General features: G+C 37.4%; 1 protein-coding gene across 4 annotated transcripts; it reads right to left on the reverse strand.

Annotated features, from left to right (window-relative positions):
- Nucleotides 1–12484: 12484 nt before the first annotated feature.
- Nucleotides 12485–16854, reverse strand: LOC149821427 (universal stress protein PHOS32-like). Of its 4 annotated transcripts, none has more exons than XM_089983229.1 (5): nucleotides 16765–16845; nucleotides 16293–16651; nucleotides 16113–16222; nucleotides 15884–16002; nucleotides 12485–12894 (listed from the first exon to the last, which is right to left on the reverse strand). In XM_089983229.1, the coding sequence occupies exons 2-5, from the start codon at nucleotides 16465–16467 to the stop codon at nucleotides 12807–12809; spliced, it is 492 nt and encodes a 163-aa protein (XP_089839355.1). In that variant the 5' UTR covers nucleotides 16468–16651; nucleotides 16765–16845; the 3' UTR covers nucleotides 12485–12806. The 4 variants fall into 4 exon arrangements, with proteins under 4 accessions (XP_089839355.1, XP_089839357.1, XP_089839356.1 ...); XM_089983231.1 differs by having other exon boundaries at nucleotides 16293–16642; nucleotides 16765–16789; XM_089983230.1 differs by having other exon boundaries at nucleotides 16293–16642; nucleotides 16737–16777.
- Between the last annotated feature and the right edge of the window lie 233 nt (nucleotides 16855–17087).

Here is a 17087-nt window from a genome sequence, read left to right on the forward strand (position 1 = left end):
TAGGGGGCCATCTTTTCCCTGCCTCAGGCCCCATAAAACACAGGTACGGCTCTGAATGGGGCTTAGACCGCTAGGCAGATAGTCTAGGTTTAAATCTCATAGGTGTCACCCCCTTGAGCAAGCCTAAGCATTTAACACTATCAGGACTGTGATGTAAGTATGGCAGGCAAAGCCAACAATTTTAGGTAATTATAAGAAGAGAAAAAAAGGTGTTTCAAGGGGGTAAGCTCACCAAGTTTTACATTACTAGGATAGCGACAGTAAGTACAACTCGCAGAGCCAGGGTATCTTGGGGGTGGTTTCTCCCTCTAAATATATAAAAAATTGCATCAAATATTAACCCATATATATGAGTGCTGAAAATATTCTAAATGGATTTGTTGAGCTTTATTTATTTATTTTAAAATTCATATTGTACAGATGTGATCTATGTAATTGATTTTATAGGGATCAGCTTTTGGAGCATTTGATTTTTGACACATGGGTGTGTTTTCATAAGGTTTGAAAATTCAATGGGTCCAAAAACTTTGTAAATTTTCAAGACTCCAACTATCATTTTTTTTCATTGAAAACACATGATTTAGGTGTTGATTCTTAATAAAACAACTACGTTGAACACATCTATGGGGTTGGAATCATGAAAAAATAAAAAAGATAAAAAAACCTATTTAGCATAACCAATCTCTCTCTCTCTCTCTCTCTCTCTCTCTCTCTCTCTCTTATATATATATATATATATATATATATATATATATATATATATATATATATATATATATATATATATATATATATATATATCAAGGTTTAAAAACGCCTTGGGTTGACCCGATGACTTGGTTGACTCGGTCCAAATTGTCCAATCACCAAGTCAAAAAACAGGTTTAACTCAGCCGAGTCATGGGCGAGTCATGCATAAATATACATATATAATATAGTTATATATAATTATATATATTATAAAAATATAATATAAATATTATGTATATTAATATAATATAAATATTATGTATATTATATATAAAAATATGATTATATATGTATTAATAAAAGTATACATTAAATATATTATAAAAATATCATATAATGTATATTATATATAATATATTGGTAAAATACTACAAAATATAGATAATATATACATATATTTATATATTTTATATAAAATATAAAGTTAATATGACTCGGGAGTCACCAAGTTGACCCGGCCAAGTGACGAGTCACTCAAGGATGAGCCGAGTGATGAGTCATCGAGTTTTAAAACCTTGATATATATATTGGTTCCGCTTAATGGTAGGAGGGTGCAAGACGGTTTAAATTTTTACTTTTTTGTTCTTTTTATAGAATCTAACCTTATAGATGGGATCTATATGTGTTGTTTAGTAGAAATGGGCTTTTGGATCATCTGATTATGACATGTGAGATTTATAAGGTTTCAAAAATTGATGGCTCAAAATTTTTATAATTTTAAAACCTCATAAAATCATATTTTTTATTGAAAAAACATGGTCTAACAATTGGTCCCTGGCAAATGAAATATGCTGAACACATTTGTAAATTAAAGTCAGATTTACCTTGAAACATTAAAATCCAACATTGTCCACACTTTATGAATAGTTAGGTGGAACCAATTTTCATATATATATATAGTGTAAACACCTCAAATTTTTTTGCAACGATCACAATGAGTCACTAGAATATGAGAACTAATGTGTGAAGTGTGATTTTCATGAATTTTTTGTTTTTTCTCTTGAATCTAACCATACAGATGTGATCTACATGCTTGGTTTTATAAGAACTTGCTCAATCATCTGATTTTGATGTCTAAATGAGATTTTTTTAAGACTTTAAAATCAATCGCTCATAATCTTCATAAATATTCATGCATTTAAAAATCACATTTTTTATCAAAAATAAACGATTCAATTGTTGATTCCTAGCAAATTCACCATGTCGATCTGCATAAAAAGTATTGAAAATACCCATATTTTTAGTTCTCATATTTCAATTCTCATATTCTAGTGACTATATATATATATATATATATATATATATATATATATATATATATATATATATATATATATATATATATATATATATATAAGTGATGAAAGGATGTTAAATAAAATATACTATTTCATGGGTTTTGTAATACCCGCAAAATCTTTGGAATTTTGAAATAAATAAAGTGGGATCATTCTTCCACATTCAACGTGATTCATTGTCATTTTCTGACAAATTAATTAGCTATTGTTTATCGATTTAAATTATCAATTATTTATCAATAATATTTTAGGTTTTTATTAAGTTATTTGACATTTATTTAAGATTTATGAGGTTTTTAAAATGTATTTGGGTTTGCACCTCAACGGGGGATCCATGAGAATCAACCCCCATGAATCCAGTTCAGAATATTCGATTTGAACACATAAGATCTATTGGATCTTAAAATTTAATTGGCTTAGGTCTAGAGAGATCCGAATTAATAAACCTATATGATAGGGATACAAATCCATTTGATTGGACTCGGTCCAAGTTAAAAACTAAGATTTGGATCTAGGAGGGATCCAGTTAAATCAATCCACATGATTAGGATTTGGATCCATTAGGTGAATTTGATTCAAATCAAGTTTGGACCCAGGGGAGATCCAAAGTGATAAACCCACAAGAGTTAAGCCCCCCGGGTTTTATGCTGTCAGGACTAAGTTTGCAGGCAGAGCTAGCGTGGCTAGATATCTGATCATGGGGACGGTTTCCCCATGTAAGTTCACGGAGTTTTACACTGCCTACGGCAGGCAGAACCAGCGTGGCTAGGTATCTGAGGGCAGTTTCTCGTGTGTGTGTATATATATATATATATATATATATATATATATATATATATATATATATATATATATATATATATATATATATATATATATATATATATATATATAAGTGCTCTATGTGAGCAAATGCTGGGATTGTTCCCCACAAGAGCTCACCAAGTTGATGAAATGTTTGGAGTTCAAAACTGATGGGGGCATCCCACATGACAAGATCAAAGCTGGGCCTACTTAGTAGGCAGGCTAAACTTTGAATTAAAGCAGCTGGCGGTTTGCAACTCAAACAATCATACTCTTCTCTTTCTTCAAGATTGTCATTCTAACGGTATCATACTCGATTTGTGTGTAGAGAGAGAGAGAGAGAGAGAGAGAGATGAACTATAACCATTCAACATTACTACATAGGTTCAACCAACATTGAACCTGTCTAAAAGACAAAAAGGCCAAGACATGCTAAGAAGCCTAAAAAAGAAAAAACAAGATACAAAATACATGATACAGGTAATCGACGAGCATCACCCTAGATTCAGAGGGGGCCATGGTGAAAGATTGTGCTGAAGATCAGGAAGGCTGATGCGCAGAATGGCGTACACGCCAAAATAAGATTCACTAGTTTATTGAAAACAATCGAAATATGCCAAAAAATGGCGTTGTTGCGGGTCATCCAAACGGCCCACTAGGATGAGAGAGAGAGAGAGCTGAACAAAAGTTACCAGTACTGAAGGTGATATACCATATTGGGTGGGGGTATCAATGGGACGGATTTGGTTCTGACCCAGTGAGTCTAAACCCAGATCCGACTTTGTGGTGCGGGTATCAGGTCTAGACCTGAGTCTGATCAAGTTCACCATAAGAAAAACCATACCGTGGTCTGATAACGATTACATGAACCAGACCTGGTCCATATCTGGTAAAATTATATATTTTTTCTTTTTATATTGAAAAAATCATGGGTCTTAATTAGAAATCAAGTTGGACCCCGGTCTTTTCTGAAATTTCACAAACCATGCCCGGCTTTATATACTAATTGAACCCTTTGAATCCAACCTAGTTTCTAATCGGACCACCTTCTTTATCACCAAACTCTGACCCTATAGGGTTTGGTTCGGGTGAGGTCCCAATCAAACCCAACCCATTGACACCCTTGATATTGGGTGTTTGGATACAGTGACAAAGAACGCCTGTCAATTTTGTGGGCATTGCCATTGTTTGCTCCACCAGCACCAGCACCACACCACAGAACATGAATGACAGTCAAACACCGAAGCAGAGATCTGAGTCAAGACTTGCACCAAGTCTGTCCTTCGGAACATTTTTCGTCAGCTTCATGAAAACAACAGAACACCATCAATTACTGGCTACCTTAATCCAAATTTTGTGGGCCAAATTTTCCTGGCTACATGGCTCCGTAATGACCAATGTTGTCAGTATGGGCCTGAACCCTATCGTATCGTATCTCGTATCGTATCGACAGAAATTCGATACAATGCTAACCTGAATCGGCTATTTTTTATAAATATAAAAAATGCTTAAAAATATTTTTAATAATATTTTAATGGTTTTAACACATTCTAATTGACACAAAATATATTTTAGCTGATTCAGAACAATTCACTTGACAATCAGTATTGGCCGATTCACCTGAATCATTGGCCAAATGATTCAGGGCCGATATCGATACTGACAACATTGGTAATGACATTTTATGACTAGAAGGCCGCTTGGTTGTGTCGTTAAAGAAAAAAAGAAAAAGCATTTTTATGACTAGAATGTGAATTAGATGAAGGCACTTACCTATACATTCTAAGCAATGTTTGTCTTGTTACAACAATGATGTGGGTCTTTACTTCAATAGTGTAAACCATCTGCACCTTTGGAACATGCCACAAGGCGTTCAAAGTTGTCCAAGGCTATGTTTGGTTTGCTGGCACAGGCATGTGATCTGGAGTCGTGTGAATCAGAATCACAAGGGGCCCCTCGCGATTCTGATTCTCCCCCCGAATGAGAAAACCCACTCGGTTTCTCATGCCCCCCATTTTCTCAGGTTTGTTTCGACGTGAGAAAATGGGGCCAATGAGAATCACTCTCATTTGCAGTAGAGAATGATTTCATGGGGCACAAACAATTGTCCCCTTAAAGAATCTAACTTTATCTTTTCTTGCTTTTACCAGTTTGGAGTCCAATACACTCCACAGTGTCTACATTTTGTGTCCCACCTTCCCCTTGAGGCCAAACTTGTCATCATTTGTCTATATGGCTAAGGCAATCTCCCAAATGTCCTTTGTACCTTTTTTTTTTTTTATATTTTCACTGAGAAACCGCCCCTAGGATCAGAGATCTAACCGTGCTGGTTCTATCTACCGTTAAATGAAGTTCAAAATAATTAATGGTTGATTATGAAAATTGTCATTAAGTCACTCCACATGAAATGGTTATGACATTTGATAAGGGCACATGTGGAGAGAACAGAAATAGAAAGAACAGAAAAGTTTGCTATCTCTGAGCATGCTTTGAAGATCCCTAAGGAATTCAACATTGGCTACTGTTATCAACTCGTTCATATATGCCAATGAAGATTGAAGATACACATCAGATGTGTCTTTTTCCATGTACTGAGATCCTCTCTGTCGAGCCTTTGTCAAACTAAAATGTTGTCATCATCTAATCGAATCAAAACGAATCCGTATTGTTTCAATGCCTGACCAATTCAGGCCCCCAAATCAGCTGTGATTTAACTGTATCTGGCTGAATTGTCTAAATCAGAGTGAAGGAAACATGCTAAATGGGGTTTTTGAGATTTTTTTGTTTTATTTTTAAATTCTGATGTGATCTACATAATTGATTTTATAGGGATCATCCCTTGGAGCATTCGATGTGACCTCATGGGTGGATTTTATAAGGTTCAAAAAATCAATGGTTCAAAATTTTTTTGTACTGGATTTTGATGTTTCATGCCATGCTTAGTAAATCTGACTATACAGATGTGTTCATCATGTTCCATTTGATAGGGACCAATTGTTGGATCCTAATTTTTCAATGAAAAAAATAGGCTAACTCACGTCATGATCAGATGATCCAAAAGCCTTTTTCTACTAAACAGAGCATATAGATCACATCTATAAGGTTCGATTCTAAAAAAAGAAGAAAAAAATTAAAAAAACTAATACTCTTTGCACCTTCTTCATGCTTTTTCTTTGGGAAAACCAATCCAATTCAGAAACTGATCCTGACAGCATTGTAACAAACCATTGCTAAGGAACGAAAGCCCCGTTTATCAGAAAATTTTAAGCCACAAAGTAGGTAATTTCAAATATATAGGCCACGCGCAACGGCAAGCTTATCAAGGTGGCAATGGTGGTACAATTGTTTTTTATTCCTAAGATGAAGACAATGGCAGTACAAGTTTCAGTAGTGACTAGTGACTAACCGGGGCTCCGCTTGTCTGGTAAGAGAAGCTAGTGCACACCACCTTGTGTTGGGACGTTGCAAGTTCAAATCTCAATGGTATTGTTGTATAACTGGTAGGGATCTGCCTAACCCCAGCTTGCCTATCAAAAAAAAAATCAGTAGTGGCTGACCAACCGGGGGGGGGGGCTCAGCTTTCTTGCAGGAGCAGTTAGTGCACGTCACCTTGTGTTGGAAAGTTGCAAGTTTGAATCCCAATGGTATAGGATTGTATAACTGGTAGGGTCTAGCCCCAGCTTTCTCTGTTGAAAAGTTTCAGTAATGGCATTTTGTTGCTATCACACTAGGATTGGGGGACCAAACTTTCACAAACAAAATTGGCTGCCCAGTGAATCCATGCACATTTGACAGGGTGTAAGATTGACTTGAACCATTTGAAAGATTAAACTGAAATAAATTCATACAAGCACATCGAAGTAGGGCTGATAAAAAAGCCAAACAAGCCCGAACTAAATGAAAGATTGTCTCATTCTTGTTATAAGCCAAGTCGGGTTCAAGCTCATAACAAGCCCGAACTAAATGAGCCAAAAGCTCTAGCAAGCTTGTTCATAAAAAAATACATTGTTTCAGCACTGAAAGCAACAGGATTACAAAACAGATTTATTTCATAGCTGGAAATAGTAAGATCTTATCTCCAAACTCGTTGCTTGCAAACCAAATGATTCAATTGTAGGCTCTATTTGAGAGCCGGCATTGCAGCAAAGTGAGAGGTGATGAAAGTAAAGATCAAAATGGGTGATGAGAGTGAAGCTGTCTGCACATCCTCATGAGGATGTAGTTGAAATGGTCTATCTCCACTCCCATCTTCCAAATCCAAGCTCCCAAACAGAAGTGTGGGTAGGTTGTTCAGTGGATCCCTGTCTTCCTCTCACATGTGGCTAGCAGACAGATCTTTATTCTACCTGTACTATATGATATAAAATAAGGCCAAGATATACTTGTTACCATAGTTACCAGGAAGCTATGCGTGAAGCAGAAGCGGAGAAGCGAGTGTTCAAAAGTAGTATGAAGCGTGAAGCAGAATTCATGTAAGCATGTGAGAATCGAAAAAGGGAACATGAAGGAAACGAGTGGAAAATGAATACATCAACATTTAAGATACTAATTTCTAAACTTCATATAGCCAGCAAAAAGAATTTACAGCAAACTAAGATGGCACCGCACCAATTGAAAAATTAACCCAAGAAGCTGTTATCTGAAAACAGTAATGGGCAAAGAGTTTAAAAAATGAGGGAATAATAAAAGAGGTCGGCTGATTCAATATAGAAAGCATGGAAAACACTTTCTAGGTACATCAGAACATGACAAACAAGAGCCAACTAAAAGGAAGAAATCCAAATCCTTGTCTAATATGTGTTGGATTTTTAGATCGGATCAGATCCAACCTTGATGTGACCCATATTGACTGGGGCACATCAAGGGTTCACATGTTTAGTTTTGGGGGTTACAGCCATGCATGCCCATTATGATCCCATCATGGTCCTCCTACCCGTTCTCCCTGTAAATAGGAGACCCGTAGTAGTGTGATGAGTACTACCTACGTTATTTGGGTTTCTCTGAATTTTTTGGGGGAATCAAGTGTCCTACTCACTTCTCAACATTGTGGCTTGGACACATTGAAGGTGTTGATTGGATGAGGAGAACGCCAACCACCCACCTCGATCGGATCGTCCATTGCAACTTCTGGTAAGTGGCTCTTCCCGATCCATTTAAGCCTATATTGGGTTATGGGCCCACATCGTACTTCTATTGCACGCATTCTGGGTGTGGGTCGCCTGAAAATTCAACGGAGTTTTCTTTTCTTCCTCGCCAAACTCCCGTTCAACTTTAAGAAAGTCAACTGCGAAAGACGATGGGAGGAGGAGGGGGTGTAACCCTCACCCTAAAAAAAAAAAATGCATTCAGGAGTCGAGGGGTTAATTGTGTTCCACTGTACAGTGGATCCCAACCGGGGGGGCTGATTCGAACCCGTTTTGGGGTTTTCAGGTAGATCGAGTTTGCGACCGTCCCTAGGGGGACTCAATCCATACCAAAACCCATTAATGGGTTTTCGAGTGGATCGGGTATGCACCCCACCCGGCAGGACTCGATCAGGACCCGGACCCATTAATGGGTTTCCGGGTGGATCGGGTCTACACCCAACCCGATGGGACCCAATCTGGGCTTGAACCCATTAATGGCTTTTTGGGTGGATCAGGTCTAAGACCGATAAGGTCAAACCCGGTCCAAGACCCGAACTAGTTTCGGGTGGTCCGGGTCTGACTCTAATCCGGTGGACCCGATCGAGGACCTGGATGGGTTGTGGGTGGGCCAGGTCTATGTCTGATCCGAAGGAACTCAGGACCTGATTTCAAGTTGAACTGGGTTCTGTCCAAATCGGTCCAAGGTCTTCTTGGATGCTTGGGTTGGATCATGTCCAGAACCGAATCCTGTTAACCGGAACAAAACTAGTTCAGGAATCGATTTGGTCCTTCTAGGACCGGTTCAAGGGTTTTTGAGACCGGTTTTGGAGTTTTTGAAACTGGTTCATGCATTTTGAGACCAGTTCTAGTTTTTAGGATCGGTTCAGGGCTTTCCAAGACTAGTTCAGGGCTTTTAGTGTCCGATTCAGATTCTTTAAGGGTCATTTTCAGGCCCAATCTTGGATATTACTTGTAAATGCATGTATTTCTCATAACTCTCATACTTTTTGGTGACTTATAACATGATATTTGGTATGTTTCATGTTGTTTTGAATTATCCATGCTTATTTATGCATGAGATTATGAATGTATGAACTATTTTTTGTATTGTGACATGCTTTACATATACTTATGGTAATAGATCTCGATCAACTCACTCTTATAATCACCAAAGTGATTTGAATTGTATTGATTGAGGGTTCTTTGGACCATGTTGATATTGAACTTCGGTATTGTGATTCTATATCTTTATGAAAAATGATTCTACCCAAAGACAGATCATTGTGTTCCAAATTCACATAGGGCGTAATAGTAGGTGTGTACACCAGCACATGAAGCATGTTCGTACCCAAAGGTACAATACCGAATTGCCTCTAGTTACATGATCTACTAGTTTCACAAATTGGAGTCAATTTCTTGCGAATTGAATAGGCGAAACAACTATGAGTATTATTGTTTTTACCAAAGTGGAACGATAATGACCTAATTGTGCTTGCCTTAGAAAATGTAAATAATAAAGGTCTCATGTTTGCCTTTTCAATATGAACCATGTATGAACATTTATTTAGCTTTGAGAACTGACGAATCTCCTACTCCTACAGTGGATAACACAGCTGATCAGGAAGTTGACTATGAGAAGTGGGAGTGCTCAAATAAGCTTAGTTTGTTGCTTTTGAAATCATGAGTGGCTAAGAATATTCGAGGCATTATCCCTCACTACAAGACAATAAAAGAATTTTTGAGTCATTGAAGCGCAATTCATCAGTTATAATAAGGCTAGAGTTATTTATTGCTTTATATGAAATTTTATTTAGTGTGTATGGATTAAAAACTTCATTTCGGGTCTTGGTATTGTGAACTCTAAAGAGGCTACTGAAGATCTTTTGTGATAATAAAATTATTTTTTACTTTGTTGTTAAAGAAAAAATAGAGAATCATTTAGTATGTATTGATATAATTAATTCGAAGAAAATCACTGTGGATCTTTTTACTAAAGAGCTAGCACCATGATTGTATTTTCAACATGTAATGATGATGGGTCTAATTGATTCTTTATGATGTATGACGATATATTATGGTTTTATGTGATCACATCTCTGAAATTAAATTGATTCTCTATGAGTTTGTGCATTGTTGATTTTGTGTAAAGTGTTTCGTTTTGAAGAAAAAATAGCATAATAATAATATTGAAAATACCAATAGAATGGATTAGAAATCAACTTATTCATAAATATATTTTTAACATGCTAAACATTTAAAATGAATAATATTGTAGTACATGAAAATATGACATCTCATATAGAGATGTTCATCTCCATGACTCATATGTTTCATTCTTGTGATACAGGCTAGTATGTAAACCTATATGAAAATTGAATCGAGATAACAGTAAAGAACCTCGATAATGTACTTTTTCTGTGTCAATGGAGAATGTTGGATTTTTTTATCGGATCGGATTCAACCTTGATGTGACTTATATTGACCTAGGCACATCAAGAGTCCAGATGGCTGGAGAGACCTTTCAATTTTGAGTGTTAAAGGACATTTATGAGGTCTCATAACAGTCTATGCATGCCCATTATGGTCCTCATACTGGATCTCCTTATAAATAGGAGACTCGTAGTAGTGTGATGAGTACTACCTACGTGATTTGAGTTTCTTTGATTTTGTTGGGTTCAAGAGTCTTGCTCACCTCTCAACATTGTGGCCTGAGTTCATTGAAGGCGTCAATTGGTTGAGGAGAACGCCGACTACCCACTTTCACCAAAGCTTTGATCGGTTCATCCATGGCCGCTTCTGGTAAGTAGCTCTTCCCAATCCATTTAAGCCTACAATATGAACACCACAAGACCATATAAGGATAAGTCTTTGGTGTGGATGTGCATACGGTTGAAACTCGTATGTTTTGACTCACTCCAACGTTTCAGATGTTTTCAGCATAGCCAATTTGTTAGAGATCAACCATCAGATTATGTTTTTTGGACAAAAAAATACCTTTTTTTAAGTCGTGAAAAATTGGTGCACTTATGACCGTTGATTATTGAATCGCAAAAAAAAAACCTGTACACAATGGATTTTGGGGATTCAAAAGTTGACTCCCACCAAACAGACCATACCATGTAGATTAGATTTATAAGATTAGATTCACTTAAAAAAGAACACTAGCAATAAGATATTACTTGTTTCAAGTCATTGATAATGTATATACATCCCCACCAGAGACTTATCCATCATATAAAGAATAGCCAGTTGTCAATTTGGGGATAATATTGACTACGGGTAAGGAACACCCTAATTAAAAACTGTAATATTTTCTTAATGTTTTTTATACAACTAACCCAAAAGATGAGATCTATATGTTTAGGTTAATAGAAATCCGTGTTTGGATCATGTTATTTTACTGGGTACGTAGGATTTTGTAGAGAGTGAAAAATCAACAGCCTACAATGTACTAAAATTTCAATCATCTTGTGGTTTTATGTCCAAAAAATATGATCCAAGAGTTGTTTACTGCCATTTTCATCATGCTCAACACATCCATGGGTTTAGTGTTGGTCAAGACAACCTCCTACTATGAGTTCCACCTATGGGTTTCCTTACCCACGAGTGTAGACAATGGTATCCCGACAAATTGCTACCAAATTCTACATACATATCCAACAAAGGCACTAAAATTATATATTTCCACCAAATTATAGTTTAATTATAAAAATTCTACATCCTAAAAGAAGAAAAAAGTTTCCTTCTTAAAATTGCAACTTACATAAAGAAACAACAGATCATCAGTGTGAAGGGTAATAATAAGCAAAAAATCAAGAAAAAAAGAGGAAGCAGCAGCAAACCACACTTTTTTGACACAAGTATCTTACATACCAACCTTGATTGCATGTAGATTTTCCAATTGGATCATATTTGAGAAGGCCAAGTGGACACATGACCAATTGTTTATCAAAAGTTTCTTCAACGTTTGGCACGTGATTTTGCAGAATGCCACAAACATTGACAGAGTTCGTGTGTATATATATATATATATATATATATATATATATTTTTTTTTTTTTTTTTTGAGAAAGGCAAGCTGGGGTTAGGCAGACCCCTACCAGATATCTCTTAAGCCCCCCATGTGGCAGAGGGATTCGAACCTGGGCCTTCAGGTTGGCACAGGACCCCGCTTACCACATTGACAGAGTTTGTATATCTTAGTCACACTAACTAGGATAATCTTGCTTCTCCAGGCAAAAACAGGATAAACACATGGATGACATAAAATAGGGAGGCTTCCAACTTAAGAATCATCCTTTACCATTTTGAAGCCACTCATAGCTGCATAAAATCATCCAGACTTTTCACACTGGCATTGCATGTGCCAGGCCTTTCCATTATAAAGGCTTGGCTTTTCACATGAGAATAAGCACGTGCATTTGCTCACATTCAGTCAAGTTGGGTTAATTCCATATCTAGTGAAGAGAATAGCAGTAAAATCCAACCGAATCAATAGGAACTTCATAAACCCAATTTTAGTTGCAGCTAGGTAACCAAGTTCATGTGACACAAACTTTGAAATTGAACCAAAACTGGTAGAGCTACACAAAAAATAATGTTCTAGTGGATCATCGACTTGACAGAAAAGATAAAGACGAGACAGATTCATGGTCCGATAAAATTGTTGAGCAGTAACAGTACTAAAGAGTCCTACAGATGTATCGCTCTTTCTGTGTATTCTAATCAATCTGTTTTGCCTCACAACAAATGGAAAACCACATATGCGATGGCTTATTAGAATCTTATAACATAAAAGAAGATTTGTGAACAAGTTGCAGAAAATTCCTCATGGCTTGGACTTTGGATCTTTCACTATGGTCACTGGGCATGAAGCATGTGACAGAACGAAATTTGTAACACTTCCCAGCAAGAGCCTGTAAATTACAGAAACACAAAAGATGGTAATCAGTTGAGGAGGAGCCATGAAATTGAACCAACATAGCATACAAAAAGGTAAATATTTTCATGATTAAATTTCTACTTTGAGTTTCCATTTCATTCTACAAGAAAAAGGTGTTTTGTTGAATGAAACCTCCATTTCCAGTGACATAAAAACAATATCCACGGCAGCATGTACATGCATTCATAACTGTGATAATGACAATTCAAGATTCATGAGATGATCTCTCTCTCTCTCTCTCTCTCTCTCTCTCTCTCTCTCTCTCTCATACACTACATTTATTTTTATGTATATGCGTGAGATATTAAAGGCTTCTTGATAAATCTTGAGAAATTCTCTAATATAAAATAAATGCAAAAAGTAAGAGACAAATATGTTTTGCTTTTAAATTTGAAAAAGCTCCTGCTTTTCTGCAACACCATGAGATATTGATGTGATGAACTGTTCATTGAATTTAGATTACTGTCTGTTACAGATGGAAAGTAACAACCAATCTAAAGCACTTAATTTTCCACCATCATAGTATCATGATATTTTTCAGAATAACAGTGATACAAACACACACACACACACACATGCCTCCTGCTTTTGTGCAACACCATGAGATACTAATGTGATTAGAATCTGTTTACTGAATTAGGTTACCGTCTGTTACAGATGAAAAGTAACAACTAATCTAAAAAAGCACTTACTTTTCCACCATGAAGCAATCTTTTATTCACTAGCTTCATTACCTGCCATCTCCATTTCTCTTTGCTGGCATCATCGTAACCATTCTCATCCTTTGTGATGATCCCTCGTTATTTTATCATGTGAATTACCATTATTGGCATCATCCCATCATCACCACTATCTACAATTCAACAAAACCATGTAGCATCATTTTATCAAGAACATTATCTAACATGAAAGAGCCATCACCATCATCATGCCTTACCATGAGCTAAATTTCATGGTCTGACAGCAGACCACCATCAACATCCTGTCATGATCACCATTACAGTCACCTTTAATCAACCATCATTCTCAATCATCACCATCATTTAGCCATAAGAAAACCACCACCACCACCATCAACAACAACAACACCACAATCATCACATCAATATCCCCTATTTCCATCGCCGTGTATGTAAAAGGGTGAGAAGGCCAGTCCTTTAGGTTAGATGATAAAAATCTGGACCAGCTTAGCCCATTGTACCAGTTGGTTTCCTTCCTTTGGCTGACAAATGGCATGCCTCACCTACATGTACCATGTCACTCACATGGTGTGGAGCTCAATGAGTCTCTGTTTGGTTTACCGCCATTTCAGATCTATTTCTAATTTACTATGTAAGATAGTCCACAAATGGGTAAGAGTGCATGTCTACATCACATGAAGTATAGCAATTGGTTAATAGCAGTAGTATCACATTCTTGGCATAAAAAGACATTTTGCTAACACGTAAATTTCATTGTGTCCCAATGTTTATGAATGAGACCATGTCAAGATATGATTATATTATCTCTAGAACATTCCTCAATGTTCGCCTTTGGAATGTTAGAGCCCAGACATTTCATGTATGATCTACTGTACTTCAATGACAAAATCATGAATACGTTGTAAGGAGTGTGAATCAATGCTTTCTTTAAATACTATCACCCAAACAAATACATAGGAAGATAGTGCATTATCTGTCCCAAGGGAGATATGCATGTGCATAATGCAATGACAGCACGATTAATCACTTAAACCTTGATAAAAGACCGAACATCGAATGTGTTTACCGACAATACAACAAGGTGAACAAACAGCATAGACTGCAGCAAATACCTCACCCTTTTCATCTAATGTAATGGCCAAGTAGAATTATGAACATCCACTAAAGCATTTAGCATTAAGACAAGAAGGTGAAAAAACAGCACAAAGTACCAAATGCCTCACCTTCCTCTTCTAATGCCAATAGCCAAGTAGAACTGTATCTGCTAAGATTTTTAGATTTCAAATGGATCAAGCTAAGCAACATCGCAGTCTGCAGGGAAATGCTAATGCATCACCTCAGTGATTCTTGCACCAGTTTCTCAACTCAGGAAGAACTCTTTTAATAAGGACCATACAAATTACATCCAATGGGCATTGCACAAGAACAACTTATTGAATCCTCTGAATCTTGTGGAGCCATCTGAGTTGGGAACCAATCCAACTCATGATCAGGCTGGCTGGATAAAGCCAAGACAGAAATTTAGAATGATCGACCTGACTTAGGTTAGCTAAGAGTTGAGCTAGTCAATTTTACAAGTCAGCAGTATGGATTGTGGCAATTATAACAAGACCATCTACAAAACCCAATCCATTCAATCTTATCCAAGATGCATGCAAACCCATCGGCAACTGTTCTAACCCATTCTATCTGACTAATCCTACAAGCTAATGACGTGGACTCTCACATCCATCCTTCGCAATCACAAGTTCGGAGTCAAAACTAGCACTCTTATGCACAGCTTGAAATTTCCCACTTATCAAAAAATCGAAATGAGTGGAAAATCACATTATATTTTGCCCCGCAGTATAGTAACGCTTTGATACCATTCATCTGGGGTGCACCAACTTCTCGGAAAAGCAGGATAAGCTAGGAAATTACTCGACAATTGAAATTCCAGCTGACCCCAATTTTTCTGGGTATGTGGGTGCATCCCAAAACCCAACAATTTTCTTTGCCTCTTCTTTGCTAAGATAGATCAGATCTCTATCCATATACCCAAAAGATCTTACCGATTAATGATCAGGAGAAGAAGAAACACTAAAAGGCAAAAATAACAACAGACACCATACTCGATTTTCTTCTCGTTTCTTTTTTTTTCTTTCAACTATTTACAGTAGGAATAAAACGAGAGCAAGCACCAAAGAGATGACAATTCTTCCTCTTTAATTTTTGTACCCCAAAAAAAGAAAAAAGAAGAAAGAAATGTTCTTGGGGTCTCACCTTTGGATTTGTCCGAGCCCTCTGGTGCCCATCACCAACGAGTCGAGCTTCAGATCCTCCACCGCATCGCACAGTTTCTCCCTCTCATCACCCCAATAAATCTTCGCCACTATGATCGCCTAAAAAACACACAAACCAACCACAAACCATCAACCAAAATCACAAAAACAAAAAACCATTCCCTCCTAAAAAAAAAAAAGACCAAAACCAAGAGATAAAGACGGCATGCCTCCTTCTGCCTCGCAGCAGTATCAAGCAAGTCCAGGACTTCCGCATCAGTTGCAACGTCGTACTTCTTCATCGAACTTGGTTCTCTGAATTCGCTCAGCGGAATCAAAGCTGCAAAACAAGATCGACTCTTCATATAAGACAGAGCCAGAGAGAGAGAGAGAGAGAGAGAGATGCTTACGGGAACCGGACTGAGCCCAGAGGGCGTCGCGAACCTCTTCGCCGTGGTTGTGCTTGACGTGGATGACGAAGAGGGTCTCTCCCTTCTGCAGCAGGTTGTCCACCGCCCACTGCAGCGCCAGCTTGCTGCTACTCGAGTAGTCGATAGCTACCCCGATCTTCCTATCACCCGCCATTTCTCCCTCTTTCCTTCTCTCTGAAACAATGAAGATGGTGGAACGTTTGCTTCCTCTCTGAACTCTCTGCCTCCTCCTCCTCCTCCTTCTTCTTCTTACAGGCGAACGTGGAAACACACTGTGGAGTGGCTGGAGCCTGAAAGCTCACTCAATATGTCATGGTACGCAATTGACCCTGAATTTTCTGTCGGATGCGTCAGGTAGCAAGAATTGCGAGTGCCGAGAAACGGAAAAGGAAAATGCCTTGAGAAACGGAAAAGGAAAATGACCTGTCTCAGGTGCAGCAGGTGGTTTTACCTTTGGCGGTGCTGGTATGGTGGGCGATACGGAGGAAAAGAAAGTTTAGGACTTTTGAGAGCCGGACCAGATCGGCTCTTGTGTTTGACAATTCATATCCTTTATCCTTTCTGATGTACTTTATATGATCATGCTGAAATGGCTAAGGGCTGATGTCTCTTGGGGTTGTTCTATTTTCAATGCTTTTCTTTATGTTTTGGGTCGATCTCTCATTGCCCTGCCCTAGGTCTTCCGCCTTATTTCATTAATAAAATTAAGCTTAGTTTTTTTTAAGTAAGATTTTTCAGGCTCACGTGAAAAAAAAAAGACTTGAGTAATGTTTA

Source organism: Nuphar pumila, chromosome 12, assembly GCF_984573655.1.
Source record: "Nuphar pumila chromosome 12, dmNupPumi1.hap1.1, whole genome shotgun sequence".
NCBI lineage: Eukaryota > Viridiplantae > Streptophyta > Magnoliopsida > Nymphaeales > Nymphaeaceae > Nuphar > Nuphar pumila.